Source organism: Symphodus melops, assembly GCF_947650265.1.
Source record: "Symphodus melops genome assembly, chromosome: 7".
NCBI lineage: Eukaryota > Metazoa > Chordata > Actinopteri > Labriformes > Labridae > Symphodus > Symphodus melops.
In genome coordinates, this window is record NC_136697.1 from 19,528,720 (window position 1) to 19,550,311 (window position 21,592).

Here is a 21,592-nt window from a genome sequence, read left to right on the forward strand (position 1 = left end):
AGGAGAAACTACCTCACAAATCATAAATTCAGACAACTGAAAAAAGATTTATCTGCATGAAACCTGAGAGTGAATCACTCCAGCTCTCTGAATGTATTGCTATTTTACTCTCTCTCTCTATTTCCCTCCCTACACACACACACACACACACACACACACACACACACACACACACACACACACACACACACACAAACTCTCTCTCCTCTCTCTCTGTGCTGATGGGAGGAGCGCAGCGTGGCTCGGTATAAGAGGTGTTGAACGTTCAACAAGGGATTTTACACAGCTACTCAGGAGAAACGAGATGATCTGCCCTGGAGCCGCAGCAAAATGCTGGATGGACACCTACTCCTGGGATGGTTATCGTTCACTGTTATAGTGTATCTTCTCACCTTGCCCGGACCGACGGATGCATATTTCGGGTAAGGACTGACACTCAGTAAATGCCAATGGTGCTGAATTCATTATTTTGATTGGTTCCTGCAGCAGGTAACAGTTTTTTAGGTTGCCCCTGATCGATGTGCAAAGTTTATTAAACATTAGCATACTTTATTCAATTTTCGAACAACAAACCCAGTTTGAATAATTTTTTCATGAGTTAATTTGCCGTTGTAATTGCATTGATACCTGTGGGGGGTCCGTGAGGTGTCTTTACGCGGCGGTTACGCAGCGCACATCTGGTGCAGCAGCAGCAGGTTGTCAGCGCGCGATGTGTCCTCGCTAAAGCTACTGGAAGTTATATTTTGTGACAAGCAGGGTCAAAATGTATCTTGGCATGCAACAGCCTATTATAGGTAGATGTACGCATCCTAATTTTGTCTTGGGAGATCACCCCATTCTTACCCTGCCAACTGAGCAGCAGCGCACGAACTGAGTCTGAATGGCAGGTCGCTGTGAGGTGATCATTTTGCTCAAACAACTTGTAAAATCACATCCTGAAAACAGCCGCGGAGCGAAAGGTGAATGTAGTCTATATTATGCCTCAGACTCAACAGCTGGTAACAATAAAGCGATCTGACTGACTGAACTGGTGGCCGAAACGTCTGCTCAGCTTGCACAAAAAATTCCCCCATCTAGCATAAACATCACACAACTCTCTCAGGGTTTCTCTTTAACAAAAAAAAAAAAAAAAGTTCTGCTGCCTCCATCAACTTTGAAAGCACTAGGAACACGTGTTGGCAAAATAACCTGAATCTTTCAGATCTTCATGAAGCTTGTAATATTCACATTAATGTTTAATTCATCAATATCATAAGAGTGTTGATTTCAAAGACAGTCATTCCCTGGGAACGCCTGGGAATTTTAGGTGTAGCCTACTATGACCTCCACTTCAGGCTGGCTGTTAATGCACTGAACTCCGGTTTGCCGGCTCACAGACCACACTCCTAGTTTTCTTTTCAGTCTTGGTTAGAGAAGAACTTTTTGCCTGCAGGGAAGCAAAGGTCGTTCAAATGACAAATGAGGTCAGCACGTCAGGTGGCTTAGAGCAGCCGGTTTTCACCTGGAACGACAGAGTGTTTTTCCTCCAAAAGGGACATCTTTATCCTTTTGTGCGTGTGGTAAATGAACAGAAACACATTTTCCTTTAAACATGCAGGTGGATTAAAATCAGGATCCTGGTACTTTTAAGTATCTCTGTTGATGGGTGTTGTTAGTGCTCTCCCTGGCTGCGAGTGGTGCAGACACAAACACAGATAAATGGCTGTAGACTGTGGAGTGATGACACTTGAAGCCTTTCCAGCAGAGTCAAATTTATGGGAGGTATGGGTGTTGTGCAGGATCCAGGAGTGTTGGGTGATCTGGGAACTGTTGTGAATCTGCAAGACAGCACAGTAAGTGTCCCCTAAGGGCCTGTTAGACCGATCTACCTTTTTGAAGGCTGGATAGACCTTGCCCAATAAGGTTTGTTGTTGTAAAAGTCTTATAAAAAAAATAATTTGAGTGAAATGGAACCGCCAAACTATTTTCAAGATTCAAAAACACTGTTAACCATACAGTTGTAATATATACACAGTTTTTCCACTTCTCTGGGTAAATGTTCACTTGGGTGTTGGCATGCTTCTGAGTGATGCAAACATGCTATATGAGACTTATAATAGCTCCGTATGATGGAACAATCTCAGCCCTCCTCAGTATAATATCACCACACAATGCTCAGGCACATCTCAAACACTTTGTCGGCTTTGGTTTCAGCTCTAAAGTTGAATTAGAAGGACAAATGTAACCCAGCCCTCAATTTCTCCAGGCAGCAGTGTCACCCTTTACAGGCAAAATAGAATAAACTTTGACCAAACTGGCACTCATATGAGCCTTAATGGTCCTAATAGTAATGCATGTTTACTTATTCAGTTAGCACTTGTTTTCACTTCTCTCTGTCAGTCTGTTCTCATTTTGTGGCTTGCACAGTGAGAGGGAGACATGTGGAATTACAATACTCCAGATTTATTATTCCTTGGCCTGTTGAGGAGGGAATATGAATGAGTGTCGGTGAATGATTTAGCCCCGCAGCTGAGGAACACGAAATAGTCTCAAAGAGCCTGCACAGGTGACACAAATACAAAATGTGATGGCCAACTTCCCAGAAACTGGACACCGGTGACACTCGGGCACAGTCCTGAGACACACTCACACAAACCTGTGCAAATAAATATTCCACGAGCACGAGGCATCCCAGGGCCTCTTGAGTACTGATTTACTCAAAATACAGGGTCAATGTTGCATACCCAATTCCAGAGTGTGGTGGAGCGTAAGTGTAACATAAACACAATCTCTCCTACCCATAGTCTGCGCAGTCGAGGGCGGGGTGGGATTCCTGGCGTATTCAAGCACCCGCTTAAATTGTCATCCTTTGCCACAAGAATTTGAGAGCTCATTTTCTCTCCCTCAGCCTGTTGTGGCAGGTGCTGGTTCTGCTAAATCCGTTATCATCAGAGCTAAAATCAGAGAAAGTGTCTCATTTTTCCCTGCTTCCCTTAATAGCTAACTGCCCCTTGATGAGATGTCGTATAAACTGTCGACGGAGGAAGTGATTAGCTTGCTCGTTTGACCCTGTAAGCACTCAGAGCACCCTCTGAGATGACTCGGTTGATTTCAATTTGAGTTTGGTAGAAGGCATGTCCCTCTGTGGCCTTGTAAACTGAATGCGAGTTCTAACACTGAGTCAAAGTTTGCTTTTATTGAGTTCATGTGCGACACATACCGGAAGGCTGCCCAAAGTCATGCAACTTCGATTTACCAAATCACTAAGGCAACCGCATCATCCGGAAGAAGCAAACACAGAGGTTGCTGCTTAATTACTGCAATATCCTTAAACTTCACTCATCGTTCTGGTCCTGAGGCCGAGCCGGTGCCCGATCAGATGGTACGATAGTTTGCTGTACTCCATTAAGAGAGGAAGTCGGCCAAAAACAACAGGATAAAAAATAAGATGTGTGTAAATGAACGGAGGAGGAATTGTTCAGTGTGCAGCTTGTAAACGCTTTTAATCACTCTGCTGAAGTAGCGCCTGTTGAATATCAAATGGGACCATGTTTTAAAGTTTACTGGAGCCTCATTTCTTTCAGCGCAGCAGAGAAATTAAAAATGTTAAGCAGCTCCATGTAAACTTTTCTTCTTGTTCCCTCCTCTCGCTCCCCTCCTGTCTGCCTCGCGTGCGTGCCGGCAACTCTGCAGCGGTTTGTGGGGTGCTGCTGGGTGATTACCACTCATTAGGAGTAGCAGAGTTAGTGTAGGCTCAGGCTGCTGTTGACTGGCAGACAGTGGTGGCGGGCGTCCCATTACTTGGCCTTAAAGGCTGATTAGTCCTGACGGGCAGCAGGGTGGGGAGCACCGTTGATAGAGGGATTTCCCAACTTCATAGGATATCCTGTGGCTATAGCCACGCCTCAAAGGGTATCACTTTACTGTGAGCCAAATAGATAGGATTCTCTCAGCACAGGCGCTGTGACCGTGTAGTATGATGAGATCACGCAGACCTGCAGGCTTAGATAACATACCACAACGGCTCTGTAAAGAGAGAGAGCTTTGTTTTCTTTATATTTCTGTTTGATACATCTGGATTAGAGCTGAGCTGTGCTCTGCTCTAGAACATCCCTGTGGAGGCTCTCGATGCGCCTGGATGCCACAGGAGGGCGCAGCACTGTCTGACAGCACAGGACGCTCCTCAATCAGCACTTTGTGACCTTTCAGTGTAACAGTAGGAGAGTGGGAAATTACTTGTAAAAATGTCAAATTTAAAGGCAGTTAGGTCTGAGTGAAAATAAAGTAGGAGAGGAAAATGTTTTTTTTTTTTTTTGTTTTTTCATGGGCTTAGTTGTGGTCAACCTGCAAGTTGAAAGTGTCAACTTGAGCTTACTGAGCAAAACTGCAGCTCCCTGCACAGAATCCAATGTTTCATGCACAGTTACTGTTTTTTTTTTACAGGTTGAATTATCATAAAGTGCAGAGTGGTGCACATTTGTTTTGGAGGTTTCATTAGTGTCTGTAGTAGGTTGTCATAGGGTTCATACTGCATGATAACATGTTTTTCCAAATATCTGTGGAGATGTTTGGCAAAGTGTTTGGCCTATAGTTCTAGTGCGCCGAAGAGCACACCAAAGAGAAAGCAGCAAAAACATCTCTGACTTGAATGGACTGTCCAACAGAGTCAGCTGTGCCTTTTATTGTTGAATAGTTGAGGAAACTCTTGTTGAAGGAAACTCTTGTTAGTGAAACATGATGAACTTTGCAGACCGAGCTGGAGACATGGGTAATTTGCAAAACAGGAAAACTAATATAGACTCAAGATACTTTTAGTGGTCAGGAATTGATGAGATGATGCTAGTTAGTGTAACCACAACGTCCTGTGTTTTCCGTTTTTGACCACAGGCATTTTTCTCTGCCCGGTTCCTGGGAATAGAGGAGACCTGGCACTTTACATGTGCCAAGATTAGCCGATTGACAAGCCCTTACTTTAGAAATGCACTGATTTTCTCCAGAAGCTTCATGTCTAACTTTATCTTTTTCTTGTGTCAGATTCCATTTGAAACAAGTCTTGTTGTAGCCACCTAGATAAGATCTTAGCTTTTAATCCCCTGCACCTGTTTGCAGAGATCATGAAGGTTGAAAGAATGCCTTTTAAAAACTTTTACTGCACTTTATCAGGATGATCATCTTGTATAAACACACTCCTATAGAAGCCTGACCCAGCATGCACTCCCTATAATACTCATGGTTGCCAAATGGGTATTATTGCATAGACTCAAGTTAGCCCCTCAAAGACATATTTTCATCCATAAAGTTTGAGCTTTACTTTGAGAATGGACACAGTCAGACGTACGCAGACATGAATGGGCCTGGGCATGACAAATGTTCTCTCCTGCGATTAACCCTGGAGGAGTTTGTGTCTGGCCTACTTGCATTATTTTCAACTAGTTACCGGTGCTTTAATCATCAGTCAGTTGTCAGGAGGCCAACTGTTTCACTTCAGGCCATGAAAAAGGTGTGTTTGTGTTACTGAGGGATATTTGTCACGTGAGAAACGTTCTGTATTTAATTGACATTTATTGACCCTGTATTTGACACTTCACAGATATGCTGCACTTTTGGATTTTTGCATTTCAGTTCTCCAGGCCTTACAGGAAAAAAAACAGTCGTTGAGTAGTGAGAGCATATAACCGCTAATAAACCCGGCCAGTTGCAGTTACTGAGGCATGAGCGATTCAAAACAGCTACTGTTTTGTTTTGGATTTTGTGGTTTGACTCTGCATGCTCGGTTTATTCTCACAAGTGTTTTTTGCCTCCTGTATCAGGAGCAAACAAAACCTGGCGTTTCCAGTCGCTGCACAATTTCTAATATCTGCTTTACAGAATTACACCAAGTTTAGAGTCTAAGTGTTTTGCTTCTCTCACCAAACAGACGCAGTCTGGGTCTTGTGTCAGCATGTGCGAACCGGTGCGAGCCGCGTACAGTATGTGTGCCTGAACGTGTTTGGTACAGGGTTGCTCAGTGCCATGGTGTAGGCTAGAACAGGGGAGTCATGTGGACACTGCTGCGCGCCCAATCTGTGCCAGTCACACAGTGACTATAACTGAGCTGCTGACCTTAGAAGCCTTGAGTTCTCACATAGCAGTTAAACCTCTTACCATGCCCCACACTCCCATTCCCAAACCGGCCGTCCTGCAGTCCCACCGCTCAGCTACCACCAGCGCTCGCATGCACGGCTGTGGATTAAAAAATTAGGCTGAAGTGTAACTTTTCCCTCTTCTCTTTAAGAGTAGAAAAGGAGCAATGTGTATGTAAAGGGAAAAAAAATGAGTCAGAGCACATTGACTTAAAAGAAAATATGCCAACAACATCGGTCATACACATTTAAAATCTCAAGAGAGAACATGAACAGGAACTTGACCTGATCAGTCTATTAGAGGGAGTAGTCTGACATGGCCTGTGTGGGTTGTAAATGACCAGAAGGGACAGCAGATGATATAACATTGGGTCATTTCCTGTTAAGTCATGCAAGATAGCAAACTTTCCCTTCTCACATTGTGAATAGCATGTGCTTCTAGATGTTGCATGAAATCCCCACTATGCAGAAAGGCTCATTACTCAACCAGTAATGACTTAGTAAGTCTCAGGCCCTGCAGGGCTGCTTTGTTTTCAAAGTCGTTTTGTCATGTTACTGTACTGTGTCAGTCACAGCTTGTTAGGAGTAGTCACAACACCCACTGCTTTCAACCGCTGACTAATCTTATCTTAGCCTCGTACATAATGCTTTACTCTTTCCCCTATTTTCTGGTTTTAATGGATCAGGGAGTGAGCACTGTCACCATGGTTGTCATGGAGAAAATGTCTGAGTTCGGAGCAGGTTTTAGACTCTTTTTGGAGAGGCGACAATAGCTGGAGACTCTGTGTACTACTAGAGAGTCATTCAACCCTGATTCATGATTTCTTCAATTATACACGTTTGAGCTGTGCAGCACATTGTCAGCCACAGTCAGAGTGGGCCAGAGGGAAAACACCACACACACACACTTTCATTTCTACAACCTCTGGCATGGCCTGTGATACACCAGATGGGACTTGGGCAGGGTGGTCTGAAGTTCATCCAACATTTCTGAGAAAAGCCAAGCCTCCCCCCCCAAAAAAAGAAGCATTTTGCACACAGCAATGGCAAAAGGAAAAAATAAATTAAAAAGCAACAGATCGGCCTTGGCAAGTTTAAAAACTGATGATTTCTAAGACATACACAGATTAATCTCTAGGTGAACTTGGTAGTTTATCTTTCTGACATTTCTAGGACACATGTTTATGTCTGTCATTGTCTCCTGTCGGTTACATTCACAGACAGCAGTGGTTATGTCTTGCAATTGTTTTGATTTCAGCCAACAGCTGGGCAGAATGATTGGCGTATGTTTAAAGTAATTGACCAGTGGGAATAGCGGAAGGTCGTAGGAGATGAAGAGGAAAAGGAGGAGGAGGAGGAAGGGAGCACATTGTGATCTAGGAGACACCCGACCACACAACCTGCAAGTCCAGGCTGAGGGGAGAGACTCTGGCTTTTGTGCTTTTTCTGTCTGGACGCGTTCAGCTATGACTGACTCTTGTAGGTGTTGACTTTAGGTAGTAAGTGCCCACATGCATGTGCACATGCACACATGCACACAGACCTGTTCATGTATCAACATATACAAACGAGCACCTGTTAGTCCAGTGCAGGGGAGAAGGTAAACAGACACTGGCTGAGAGCTGCCAAAACACTTTCTCAACTGTTTTCATTCTTATCTCCAGATTTGAATAATAGCTCTGTGCTTGAAATTTGTTGGCCTCTGGTTACTTGTAGCCTCAGAATATTACATTGATTTTGGTAGACATGTTGTAACGTCAAAGAAGCTTTGAAGCACTGAAATGACTGTCTAACAGACATTATTCTAGGTGTTGGTTGGTTATATATATAAAATGTCTTCTGTAAGTGAAAAAGAAATAGGGCAGAAGCTTGACTTTAAAACATTCCAAGTTTCTAACTTTAATGATCTATTAAGCATCAGTGAACAGACTATAAACAGAGAAATACATACAGAGGTATAAAACAAAGACAGTTGAATGTATACTTTTTGTTCTCTGCATATTCTTATTAGTATACAAATACAGATTTTAAAATTATTTATGGACAAAATGTGTTGAGAAAAGTGACATTTGAATTAAACAAACTCTCTGTTGGCCAAATATGCAGCATGGACAGTGTTTCTAAATGTCAGACAATATTTTATACTTCAGTATACTTATACATGCTCCTCCAACTGTTTATTACCAATTAACCAATTATTTTTCTTGTTTAAAACAAGCCCAGCGTTACTTGCTTTTCATTGATATGAGACTTTACACCAAACAAATTGCAACCAGTGATTAGCACATCCTTTTAGAACTACATCTAATGTATATGTAAAGTTTTCTGTTGACTGCTTTAGCCTGCTGAGATTAATCCAAACCACATGTGCTGAGCTGCCATTGTTTATAAATGTTTGTGTGAGTTTACGAATAAGTCCAGCAGTTTCAGAGCTCTGTGTGTTTGTCCCCCTTTAAATAAAGCAGCCATTTCAATAAGGCAGAGAAAGTTTAAGTAATTCAGGGCAACAAGTTTTCCACTATCTAAGAGTTTAGGCAATATCACACTCCCTTAATTATTTACATACCAAACCTGTGAAGAAGGAGCAGCGTTACCAGCTGAGGGTCACATCAAGGACTGTAATGTAAAGCCAAATGAGGGGTGATGAAGGCGAAGTTTAGTGCTGGTCAATGATTTCCTCCAGGGATCCTCTGTGAGGCTCGGTGGTGTGGAATGAACCGTTTTCACTGAACCCTTGGAAAATGTATATGAAGTAAATGTCACGGCCAATGGGAGGTGCTGACAGGTGGAGAGAAAGGACTAAACAAACTGCAGTGTAACTAAGTGAAAGACGGCGGAGAGTGGGTCAGAGATGTCTGCGAGGAGTGTGTACAGGCGAGTGTGTGAATGGAAAAAAGGCAAAGCTGAGCAAACATCAGCGAGAATCCCACCTCGCATAGGATAATAATGAGTTTTATACCGTGTGTTGGTGTTATATTCCACGTGTAATTGGTGTTGCTGTGCCAACACCTCCAACAACACCTCAAACAAAAACACCTACACAAAATGGTCCATGATGTGAAAACATGAAGTTACATGTTCTGGTCGTTGTGGAGATTCTGTGGCTGCGTGTTAAGCAACTGAAATTCTGCTCTTGTGTTGGTTCCTAAAGTGGCAAGCTGTATAAAAAGTTAAGATGTTTTAACTTATGGATTTAAAATGGGTTAATACGTGAATGATTTATAGACCAGATTTTTAGAAAAAAAAACAGATATTGCGTTGCTGTGTTGTTTATTATTGTTTTATTGAATAATCCTAAAACAATAAGACTAATTCATAGAGTAGTTGATACACATTTATACAAAACAAGATTATTCTGGGTACCAATAAGAGCCTAGAAAAAATGACCAAAGTTGCTCCAATACACATATCAGTGCAGATTTTTTCTGTATAGATACAATGCGATGCAGTTCACAGTTACTGCAGTCCAAAGCATGATCATTTAGCTCCATGAAGAAATCTACCTTCAGATAAATGGCACTTAATGATAACAAAAACAACAGTGCTGAGCTAGTGAAGAGTAGCAAGCTGCAGGAGAGTGACACACTGTAGTAGTAGCAAGTAAAATATTATGCATCAGTTTTTTTGTATCACACTTTAAAAGTCTTGTTTGTATAAAAATAATGGGTAATAATATGATAGAATCATAAATTAGAACCTAAATAACAGGGCTCCCATTTTGACAAACTGGTAGACTGCTCCATGTGCAAAGATAACATCAAAGCCGCGACGGACCAAATCGACTCTTACTCTCTGCAATCTAGTACTTGTGATAACGTCTGTCTTTTCTCCATCTCTTATAGTCAAAAAAGCCCAAACTAAAATACCTTTTAAATAGTGTTTCTCCCACAGACAACAATGGATCAATGTGATGATAAATGACCTTTAACTGATTCTTAACTTTTATGTTAAATTTTCATTTTATATGCTATGAAGCTGTCCCCAGTTTTGGATAGAAGCTTTATCAAATTATCTAAGTTGACATGTGACTGTGTTTTCATCCTATTACTCTCAAACGTGATCATAGTTTTGGGATATTTTCAACAATAATGTCTGTAGGTCTGAGGATTCCAAGATTTGTAATGATTTTCCTGATCCAGCCGCTCTTCTGTTTTTCTATTTCTCCTTCTCTCTTGGTGAGTTGAATGAGTTCATTTTTCAGCAGACAGCAGTGTGATATTTGACTTTTTTTGGAGGATCATAATAATGGAATGTGTGAGCTTCTGGAATGACAGCCGAGGTCATCGTCCTACAATATCTCAAGTTTTCAACAAATTTTGAATTAAAGAGAATGATTGCAGCAGATTTCTTGTTTAACTTTTGCATGCATTTAAAAAAAAAGGTATCTGTTAATTGATAGATAATTAACAGACAGAAGCAATGGAATCAGAGCAGCAACGCGCACCAGAGTGAGCCCATGCCTTAAGTTTCTTCACATGAAGTGTCTCTCCGCTTAAATCCCATCCCACCCCCTCCTCACTTTGACACCCGGCTCTCTGTCTCGGAAACTTACTAGAAAAATGCCTCTGTGTAAAAAAAAAAAACAGCCACGAGACAGTAATGTTGAGATCAGTGTCATGTCATCTTTGGCCTCCCTCCAGCACCGCTCAGAAACCTTTTTGTGTCTCAGTCAGGCAGACGTCACACAGACAGTTGAGGCCTGTCACTCTGATGGTGGCAGGAATGGGGGCTTCTGGGGGATTTGAAGCTGATACGTGTTACAGTGCATGTCTGTGGGAGGAATGTGCATGTCAAGTTGGTCTGGTATAGAGTAGATTCACACTACCATTTTTTAAAATGGTCTCTTAACAAAGGTATTTGTGGCATATATTTAGAATAACACTTGTTTTATTTTACAATTACAAACATTAGAGTTGAAAAATCACTTTTTTATATGCTGCCAAATCTCACGCAAATGTTAAGCTAGTGACATTTTACATAGAGATCCGTTCCTGTACTATTTGTTTCATTATGCATGGAGACAAATAAGCAAGCACATAGCAACAGTGTCGAGATAAAACTTCATCTTGACAGGCTGAAACCTCGAGCAGAACCAGACTGATCTGTGAAAAGCTATGTGCCGTGACTGGATGGGTTGTGAAAGTGAGATAGAGTGAGACTGAAAGATAACATTCGAAGTATATCCCCATCCAAATGGACTTCGGCAGGTACTCCATATGGCGCCATAAGTCAATGCCTGACTGCTTGCTTGCCAGAAAAATGTTGTGAAACGATTGTCAGTCAGATGTTACATACAAGTCAGCTGTATTACTTTGTTTTGGCACTTGCAATGCAGGTCTCATTTGTTATCGCATTGTGTTTTAATGAAACATGACAAGAATCAGAGAAAACATCTCACAGACAGACACACTTCTGGTGTACTGTTTCGCTGCTCTATGATGCCTTCAAACCATGCATTTTTGTTCTTCTTAAGTGTGTTAAGAGAGCGATCTCTATCAAGACACAGCTTGCCAGGTTTCCATTTCCAAACTCATAGCTGTCAGACAAGTTAAGGAAAAGCACACAAGCTTTTAAACGGACAAACTGTTTGACCCAATCTGTAAAACAGTAAACATTAATCTGTAAACTGATAGAGTCTGATGTGAAATGTGTGGCCACAAAAAAGTGTCAATAATGAAGGTAAAATGTTAGTAATGGAGATCACCAACAAACACAACTCGTTTTTTAATAAGTCAATGAGGACACGAGCGAGACAGTTGCCTTTATTTGATAATATTTTAAAAACTATTTTAAAAATGGGGCACCAGAGGATGAGATGTTGGTCTGTGCACCCCATGTACAGAAGCTGTAGTCCTTGAAGTGGGCAGCCCAGGTTCAAATCTGACCTGCGGTTACTTTCTTTTATGTCATTCCCCACTCGCTCTCCCTGATTTCCAAATTTATCAACTGTCCTGTCTCTCAAATAAAAACACAAAAAGCATGTAAAATGAATCGTGGAAATTTTAAATACAATTGTGAAATCATGTTTTCTTTGTGCAACTATTTGTGAGACTTCCAGTTGATTTGGTTATTCTCCTGAGTATTGTTTTTATGGCTTCTATACACTTTTTCCCTGAAACACATTTTTTGTAATGCTATAATGTAGATTGGTTATAAAATTTAACAAAGAAAGTAAACAAAAAAAACAAAACAAGGATATGTCAAAACTTATATCTTGCTTACTTTGAAAAAGTGTGTTAAAATTGACAATTTGCAAACCATGATTTCAACTTTTGTTTCGGTGAAAGTTGGAGTTCACCATGTTATCAATCGAACATTTGACAAGGAGTTGTCATGTGCACAGAAGTCTTTCTGAAAGGCACGTTCGCCTGAGGACCTGTGCTTTTGGGACTTCTGCAAATCCGTTTATTCTTCAGTTTCACTTTAAGGGTGTCAGGGAGGCCAGAAATTCCACATAATGAACAACTACTGTGCCAATCCCGTCAGTTGGTGTGACCAAAATGGTCAGAGTCTGACAGTCATGTCCCCTCTGTGTGTTTATGAAAATAATGCTCTGCTTTCCCCGTCACAACCTCAGAACGCTGGTCGTTGTTTTCACCAGCTATGTGGCAGTCGCTGCTCTGTGTGTTTTATGCTTCCCTTAAATAAACTGAGGAGAGAAGAGCCAGCCTACCACATGTTCTGCATACCATGTTTAGAACTGATTCTGCTGCTTCGTATGTGTCAGATGGACTGCGGCTTTTATGTTCTGAATACTTGACTTTTGTTTCAGGGATTCTATTCCTGCTGAGTAATCACGATTAATCTATAGAACTCTGCTGTGACTGACGTCCCTTTATTCAGTATAAAATATGAATTTTCATCCAATATTCACTGGCTATTGTTTCACGAGCTTGGAGTAAGACTGTCAAGTTTACGTTGTTTAGAATATTACAAACAACTGAATGCTTTACGACAAATATATTTAAATTCTGAATAGGATGACTTAGCTGCAAATTTAGATTTGGATTTTATTTAGGGACAAAACATTGATAGGATCTTGTTGAAACAAAGACCTCTTCCCCTCTGCAGAGATTTTCTCTACACAGCACAGACCCACCAATGCGGGAGGTTGATCTCAATCTTCAGCAAATGTTGAATTCCCTTGAACATTAACCACTGAGCAGCTGAATCCATTTGAACATTAACCAAACTTGTGAGCATGAAGTGCTCCGCCTGGGTTTCCTGCTGTTTATGTAGAATATCTTTGCAACCGGTACTGTTTATTCAAGGTCTGCATCCTGAGCTTTATTGGAGCCTTTCATCAAGCTGTGTCCACTACCTCTCTGAGCACCAACTAACCTGAGTGCGTCTGTGATCTCTCCCTGCAGGTTGACAGGTAATGAGCCGTTGTCTATCCTGCCTCTGAACTCTCTACCAGAGGAGAACGTGGGCAGGGCCCACAAGCTGTGCGACCGGTTAAAACTGGAAAAGAAGCAACGCAGAATGTGCAGACGAGACCCGGGCGTGGCAGAGACCCTGAGAGAGGCTATTACCTTGAGCGCCTTAGAATGCCAATATCAATTCCGCTTTGAGAGGTGGAACTGCACCCTAGAGGGGCGCCACAGAGCCAACATACTAAAAAGAGGTAATGGCTGTCTTCTTCTTTTAGCGGCCTGAAAACAGATCCAGTGTCTTTTATAGTGTGGCGTTTGTCAAACTACATTGTTTTCCAAATTTTCACTCTTCTTTCTCTCTTTGAAATTTACCTTTCTACCAATAAAGTACATCAGACTTCATGTATTGCACTTGCTTTATGTACATCATGTAATTTCACTACAAAAAAGGCCTAATTCTTGGAGAGAGTTTAGAACAAGAACTTTAACAAATGAGTCCATCGATGGAATGCTATAGGCTAAGTTTTTCCTCTATCACTTCTCAGTGTGTTCAGCTGTGTCGTAGCCTTGTTTTATGATCTCGTTTTCTATTTTTTTTCTCTAGCTTTCAATATTCAAAATGACAAAAACACAAAAAGTATGGGTGTGAAGATTGAACAATCTGCTATGGGGACTGATCTTAATGTCTAAGATCCAAGTGCATAGTTCCCCTGAGGCCCTGGATCAATAATGGTTTACAAACTAACAGTGTATTAGGGAACACAGTTAAACAAGATTTTGTATTGCAGAGGCAAAATTATGTCTTGAAGTGTATACAATATTACTTTACCACACTATCATTGCTCTCTAACCAGTCATACATACCCGACTTCTCGCCCATCTCCTCATATAGTTTAATTGGATTTAAATTTTGCCTCCTATAGTGAGGTCAGAACATTTGTTTGTACAGACCTGTTTGCACGGTTATATAACTCAATGATCAGGGAAACTGAAATATACAGTATACCGTATATTGTCTTCACTGTGCTTCAAATTGAGGATGAGCACTACTTCTAACCTGTTGTTTTGTTCTCCATTATGTGTTTGCAGGATTTAAAGAGACAGCCTTCTTGTATGCTATCTCTTCAGCGGGCCTGACTCATGCGTTAGCAAAAGCGTGCAGTGCAGGACGCATGGATCGCTGCACATGTGACGAAGCCCCCGACCTGGAGAACCGAAAGGCGTGGCAGTGGGGGGGCTGTGGAGATAACCTCAAATACGCTAACAAGTTTGTGAAGGACTTCCTGGGCAAACGCTCCAACAAGGACCTGCGTGCACGCGTGGACATGCACAACACAAATGTGGGCATGAAGGTAAGTGTTCGGGATCCGAAGACAATAATGCTAATGCTTCACATCAGGGTCTTGCTCACCCTGTTAGCGTTCAAATACTGTGACAGTGTTTTAATGATTTTAAAATGATATGTCTCTCCATGTAAACAAATAGTCCATTTTTAATCCACAATTTAATTTCTCACATGAAACTTACAATTGCACTGATGGTGAAATGAAACAGGGTGAGCAGGTCTCCATAAATAAGCACAGCGCTAAATTAAGTTTTTCTGTGTCTTCATGTTGGAGTCTGCTGAGTCTTTAAACGCTGCTGTATCTGATCCCACATTCCTTTAAGTGATCGTTCGTGATTTTCCGTTTCTGTCACAGCGAGCAGTTCTTGCGACCTTTGACCTCTTTCCTCTGTCAATTTTCTCTCTTTTCTCTTTTCTTCACATTTAAAAGATCAACCTTAAATTAACTTCTTTCTGCAGTTTGATATGGTTTCAGTTAGTCCTACTGAGTCTGTGATAAGAGCTGCATCCCTCCTAACAGCGGTTATCTTTTGAGGAATTTCAGACCTTTGCTTTGCATTATTCGGCTACAAGAATCAAGTATTTAACACAGCTGGGTAATAATAACAGATTAATGATTCTACAGTTCTCTTTTGCTCTTTACTCTTTGCTTCTTGGTTGCTAGAACTCCCGTTGCATCAATATGCTAGAAATAGTATCTGAATGGTGTTTGCTAGCACATCTGCAATTATGACTTTATAAAGTGATAATCATTGACTGTATATTCATGGACTGACGTCACACTGAAGCTGAAACTGACTTTTATAGCCCATTAATGGTCTCGCTATGGGAAATGCTAACTAGGCTTCAGTCATCCTGCTAACAGAGAAAGACCTGGAGCTGACTCCTTATTATAAATAACAAAATTCACCTGGTTGGTTGCGAGTTTTATTGACATTGAAAATGTTTAATTTTGGTAAGACCTTCAGGTGCTCATTTGTCAATTTAGGGGTTTTCGGTCTCAGATAAGCTAGTCCACTGCTCCGATGTTTGCTTTGGCATCATTTAGCAATTGTAAGAAGTGAGTAAAAATGTTTTTCTTTTCCTTGGGAGTAAGTTTAATGGTGAAATAAAAAAGAAGTGAACGGTCTTTATCTATTAAGCCAAAGCAAACTTAAGGTCTGAAATCTGCAGCATTTACTAAGCTTTTCTCAAGTTGCAGCTATTCCCATTTTGGGTTCAAAATGAGTTATAGCAGAGGCACGCTTCCCAAATGTTTGTAGACACAGAACTCTCCCAAAAGAGCAACTGAGGCTCTTCCTCTTCAGCTTGGCTCTCTGAAATGAAGTCTCACAGGAGATTTTGTTTGTGATAAAAGATTTACAACATTGTTTTTGTGATTCATACATGCAGTGAGGTGCACCACATTCAGATTGAATTTCCACACTGTGAAAAAAAACCTGGAATGTGCTAGCCTCTGCAGCCCCCCGACATTTTAAAGCTGACCTATCAAATTTTCTTGACCTGCTGGTGTGATGAATATGCACTTCCTGCCCCCCCTCCCCCGATCTCTTTCACAGTCTGAGAAAGAAAGAGCTGCAGACACTATCCAAACCCCGTCTGAAGACAATGTGTTATTGTCATTGATTGTTCGCTCACACACTCCTTTCACATTGTAGGTGATGAGAATAGTGCTCAGTGTCTTCCTATTTAAGTCTACTGTTTTTATGGCTGCCTGTTTTTCAGGATACTTGAAACAGCTCTCACTTATTTTAATGATAGATCTTGAGCTTAATAAAAATGTCATAACAAAACGTTCATCCCACAAACTAATAATCTTTTGCTATTTTATCAAAAGACCTGGACAAAGTGTTCTATTGTTCTTCTTGAGAACTACAGTATGTTGATATGAACTTTAATTATGAAATGAAAAGAACCTAATCTCATGGAAATGTTGGAAATCTGCAATGTTATGTTTCTCCCAAATTGCACTCAACTTTAATTATCTAACAATCACTGTGTTGGGGTAATTAGGCTCTTTGAAATAGTGTTTACCAAACATTACATTCCTGTAATGTTTTGCCGTAGTTAACAGTGCTTCATCATTTCTCAATCAGGTAATAAAGGCTGGAGTGGAGACCACCTGCAAGTGCCATGGCGTTTCTGGTTCCTGCACTGTCCAGACCTGCTGGAGGCAGCTCCAACCCTTCCATGAGATCGGCAAGCAGCTGAAGCAGCGCTATGAAACCTCCATCAAGGTCGGAAGCTCCACCAATGAGGCCACAGGGGAGGGAGAGATCTCAACTGGACGCAGCCAGCAGCAGCCGCCACAGCAGCCTCTGCCTGGCCTGAATGATCAGATCCCTCGCACTATGGACCTTCTCCACATTGAAGACTCACCCAGTTTCTGTAGACCCAGCAAGTACTCGTCAGGCACGGCAGCCCGCAAGTGTTACAAAGACAAGAACTGCGATGCTATATGCTGCGGGCGAGGTCATAACACGCAAAGTAGGGAGGTGACACGGCCCTGCCAGTGCCAGGTGCGCTGGTGCTGCTACGTTGAGTGCAAGCAGTGCACACAGAGGGAAGAGGTCTACACCTGCAAAGGGTAAAACGGTCATCTGTCAGCCTGCCTGATCAGTGGAGATACTAAAATATGGTCGTAGCTCAAAGGAGGGGTTGATTTGTTCTCAAACAAGGTTCTGCTTCAGCTGTCAGAACAGCCTTCTCCAAACAAAAGAGGAGCAAGCTGATGGAGAAGCAATAAGCACTTTGAGGGATTTTTGTGGGCTGGGTGTCAGACGTCCTGTGGCCCCCGTGTCTGGGGGTGTGCAGTTAAAAAAAAAAAATCTCAGACAACTGGGTCGACATCTCAAGCTTCTTCTTTAAAAAAATAAATAAAATAAATGTAAAAAAAATCACAGTTGTGCCTTGAACAGAGAAGCTTTTATTTTCTTGATGAACAATCCAGTTACATCACACAAAAAAAGATATACGCGTCAAGTTGATGGAGATCAAAGACAAAACCAGTCACACCAACAGACTGGTTTCTGGGGCCTTGCTCAAAGAAGAATGGTTTGTGTGTGTAGGTGTGTGTGCGTGTGGGGGGGTTGTCTATTTCTACATGTGTGTGCGTTTGTATGTGAGCACAATAGAGTGAGGGGGAACAGGGGTTGACTGACGACTTTTATGCAATGAAATCCATATTCAGAGACTGCTAAAAAGAAAACAAAGACAGGGTGTAAGATTTACTCTACACATACTTTTTTTTACACTCACACACATTGTGTGTTTGCATATATATATGTAAATAAATTCAGGTATATTGTAATGATATTATACAAGCCACTTATCTAACTATGTTAAAACAAACCACTAACCGCACAAATATGTTCTTGTTTGTGTGCTCTCGCTCATCTTTCTTCTTGATTCATGTCGACAAGGCCCTTTGGAAAGCAGCGCTCTTGTGTCACTTTCTGTGGAGAATTTATAGATCCTTGGGGACTACTCCTTCACAGGGAGAAAAAAAGATCACATTATTATGTTCTTGTTATAATATTATAAAATATGAAACTGTTAGTGAATGCATTAACAGTTAAATGAAACCAGTCATGTTTAGGCTATTCTCGGCCTTGAGCGAACCAGTGTTCAGGGAATAACTTAAACCACTATTAACTTGTTTGGCAGTAAAGGAGATAAAGAGTTTAAATACAAATGATAATCAAGTTGTAGATGACAGTTGCCTTGTTTTAGCAGCCAAGATTAAGCAGCAGGTTATCACTTGACCAGCCATTGGTCCACCTGTAACTCAAAGGGGGAATAAAGTATGTGGAGAACTTTAGTCTACTTTTTATTTTTATTTTATTTGACTTCAAAGTCTTTGAAGTTGTAAAGAAAGCTGTGGAGAACTGGAGGAATGTAGCCCCCTACTATTTCACATCCGTCTTTCCTCTTCAGCTGTCACAATTTGATTGAGCCATATTCAACACTTGCAGACATGCAGCATGTACAGCAGGAGCTGCATTGCTCTGTATAAACAGTATGGGGCAACCCAGACAGAAATCTAACTTGACGTGTCTGCAGAGTTACTCGAGTGAAGATGAATGCGTACGTCTCATAGCTAATATAAATATATTTTATAGGACTAATATTTGTGTAATGTTGAGGCAAATTGATGGCTGAATGCAAACATTGGGGTTTGGCAGCTCCTCTGTCTTCATTCAGAAGTCAGCAAAGTTTTTATAGTCAACACAATGCAGAATAGTGAACCTTCCCATGCCAATACAATGACAGTTAAAGGAATAGTTCAACATTTTGGGAAACGCTCATTTTATTTTTCAAATGTTTTTATTTTTACAGGTTTATTATTATGCCAACCTGAAGTCTGTTAAGTAAAAGCTGAATTACCAAAAAGAATAATATATTTGGTTAGGTTTTTTTGCATGCTAATTGGTTAGCTATAGCTGCAAATTAGCTGGATTTACCAAGAAAAGCCAACATTAGAAAGAGGCTGAAAACTTGTATCCACCTGTTCCCTCCTTTATGTCAAACTAAGCTAAGCTAACTAGCAGACTAAATCATCTGACACATCTTCACCAGACATGTATACTTTTACTCTACCCAATTAGGCCTATACGTTTCCCAAAATGTAGAACCATTGCTTTACCATATAACCATTATTTTTGTTGTTTAAGAAATGCCTTTATACACAAACAATGCAGACTGATATTTTATAGTTTTTCTCAGCACTTGGCTTCTGAGAACTTCATGTGATATACTAGAGGATATGCCTTATTTTAGATGGGTGTGAATTAACTACTGAGTGAGGGACCCAGCTTTGTATTATAGCACCATTTAAAGCACTGAAACCCAAAAGCCCTTTAAAGTATTTTAAGATCTGTGTATTATAGATACAGTGCAGTGCAGAATCTTTCTTTTTGTATTTTGTTTTTGAAGAATTGTAAATAGTAAAGAATAGTTTCTTCTCCTGTGGTATCGAGACAAAAGTGAGGCACATGTTCAACTCTCACGAGAAACAGAAATTGTTTGCAATAAGTATTGTTAGGTTGAGACAGCACACAGCTACGGTTACAGATTGTAATCTGCCTCATGGCCCCATGCCAAACATCCTTTAAAAGTGGCTTTTACCTTTACAGGCGGGTTAGTCTTTAAAGATGATTATCACGATATTCAGAAATAAACCACCGCCCATGGCAGGCATATGATGCTTTTTGGATGAGAGCCTTGCATGGGTTATTTGTCCCGAGGAGATGAATTCCAAGCATTTTGATATGAGATGGCATGCCAAATAAAGACTGGTCAAAACATATACATAGAACTTTGCACGCTACATGGAAACCATAATAGCATGCTGAGATTTCAGGCATAAATGCCTGCTTCCCACAACTTTCTGTGTGCAAACTTCACACAAACACACACACACACTCCTGAGGTTCTCCCGTATTGAACGAATTTAAAACAGGCATGACAGAAATACCAACATCACACCAAGTACATTTTAGTTTGTTTATAGATTGTACATAGGCTTAAACATTTCTCCCCTGCAAGAGGAGCATGAGGCAGCAGCCAGTCAGATTTTCATATTCTCCAATCCAAAACTCTGCACTGTTTAGTCACCAGTGGATCATGTACAAAATTCTGTTTTGTAGAGAGAAAAAAAGAAAATATAAATTATTTTAAATATATTATGAGCATGTGTTTAGTGTAAATAACGTCAAAGTCTAAATTGATTTTATATCCCGTATTTTTTACTCATTTTCTTTTGGTTGTTTGTTCCTCTTTTGGGGTGGAGGCTTCAAGAAGCAGTATATACTGTCAACATATTTCAGTTCATATCTCATCATTTGCTGTTATCTAAGCACTAACAAATCTGAACTAATTTAGAATCTACTCATGTCTAGCTGGCTCTTATTCCTGTGCACAATCATGACCCTTTTTTAAGCATTCAAACAAAATCACAGTCATCAACAGTTTATTTTTATAGAAATTGATCTGTTTTTATAATCAAGCATTTTGTGAAAATACTTTGTTGTGTTGGTTTCACCATGATATGCCTTATGAACTCATGATTGTGTCGGCATGGACTAGTTTATACTCACCTTTGGATCACTTTACATGTACTTTTGTTAGGATTTTGTGCTGTGCTTGTAAAACAAAGATAAAACACACAAACCATGTTTTGCCATTTGTGATGATACAACACAAAGCTTTGTACATGTTCACTTATTCATGTCTTATGGGAACCCTAAATTATTTTCCTCTACCTCATGTGTATAGCTTGTAGGTATAAACAGATCACAAATGACTGGTAAGAATGTATTTAAGTTATTTAACATCTTTGTATAACAAAGGCGAAAAAATCTGAAATAAATGAGTTTTTAAATTATTCAACGTGTGCTTTCATTCTTTTTTTGTAGACACTGTATTTATTTAATCAGTACATTTTTATGAATAATTCTAGAAAAGGAGTGTCCTGTAAACTTGACCATGATGGGTTTGAAGTATGTTTTTGAATGACACAGTTAAATGAATGGCTAAAGCAAGATCATTCGTGTATTTCCACGATTAATGGACAGTTTGTAATGGCCTCAATCTTACACATGAAGGCTTGCTGCTTGTGTTCAGTTTTATAACCTTTTCTACTTTCAACCATCAGGATTTGGAATCTGACCTATTAATAAATAAAAATTCACATCTTGTTTTTTATGGCTTTAAATGTGATGAGCATGTTTTCACAACTTTCCGAAATGAACTAAATTATTCATAATTCT

General features: G+C 40.5%; 1 protein-coding gene across 1 annotated transcript; it reads left to right on the forward strand.

The window, feature by feature from the left end:
• Positions 1-221: 221 nt before the first annotated feature.
• On the forward strand, positions 222-21,207 carry wnt9a (wingless-type MMTV integration site family, member 9A; the record flags this gene model as incomplete). Its single annotated transcript, XM_079347894.1, is given in 6 exon segments — positions 222-244; positions 246-258; positions 262-422; positions 13,472-13,728; positions 14,567-14,829; positions 16,919-21,207. Coding segments are annotated over 6 exon segments (1,212 nt in total). The 3' UTR covers positions 17,414-21,207.
• Between the last annotated feature and the right edge of the window lie 385 nt (positions 21,208-21,592).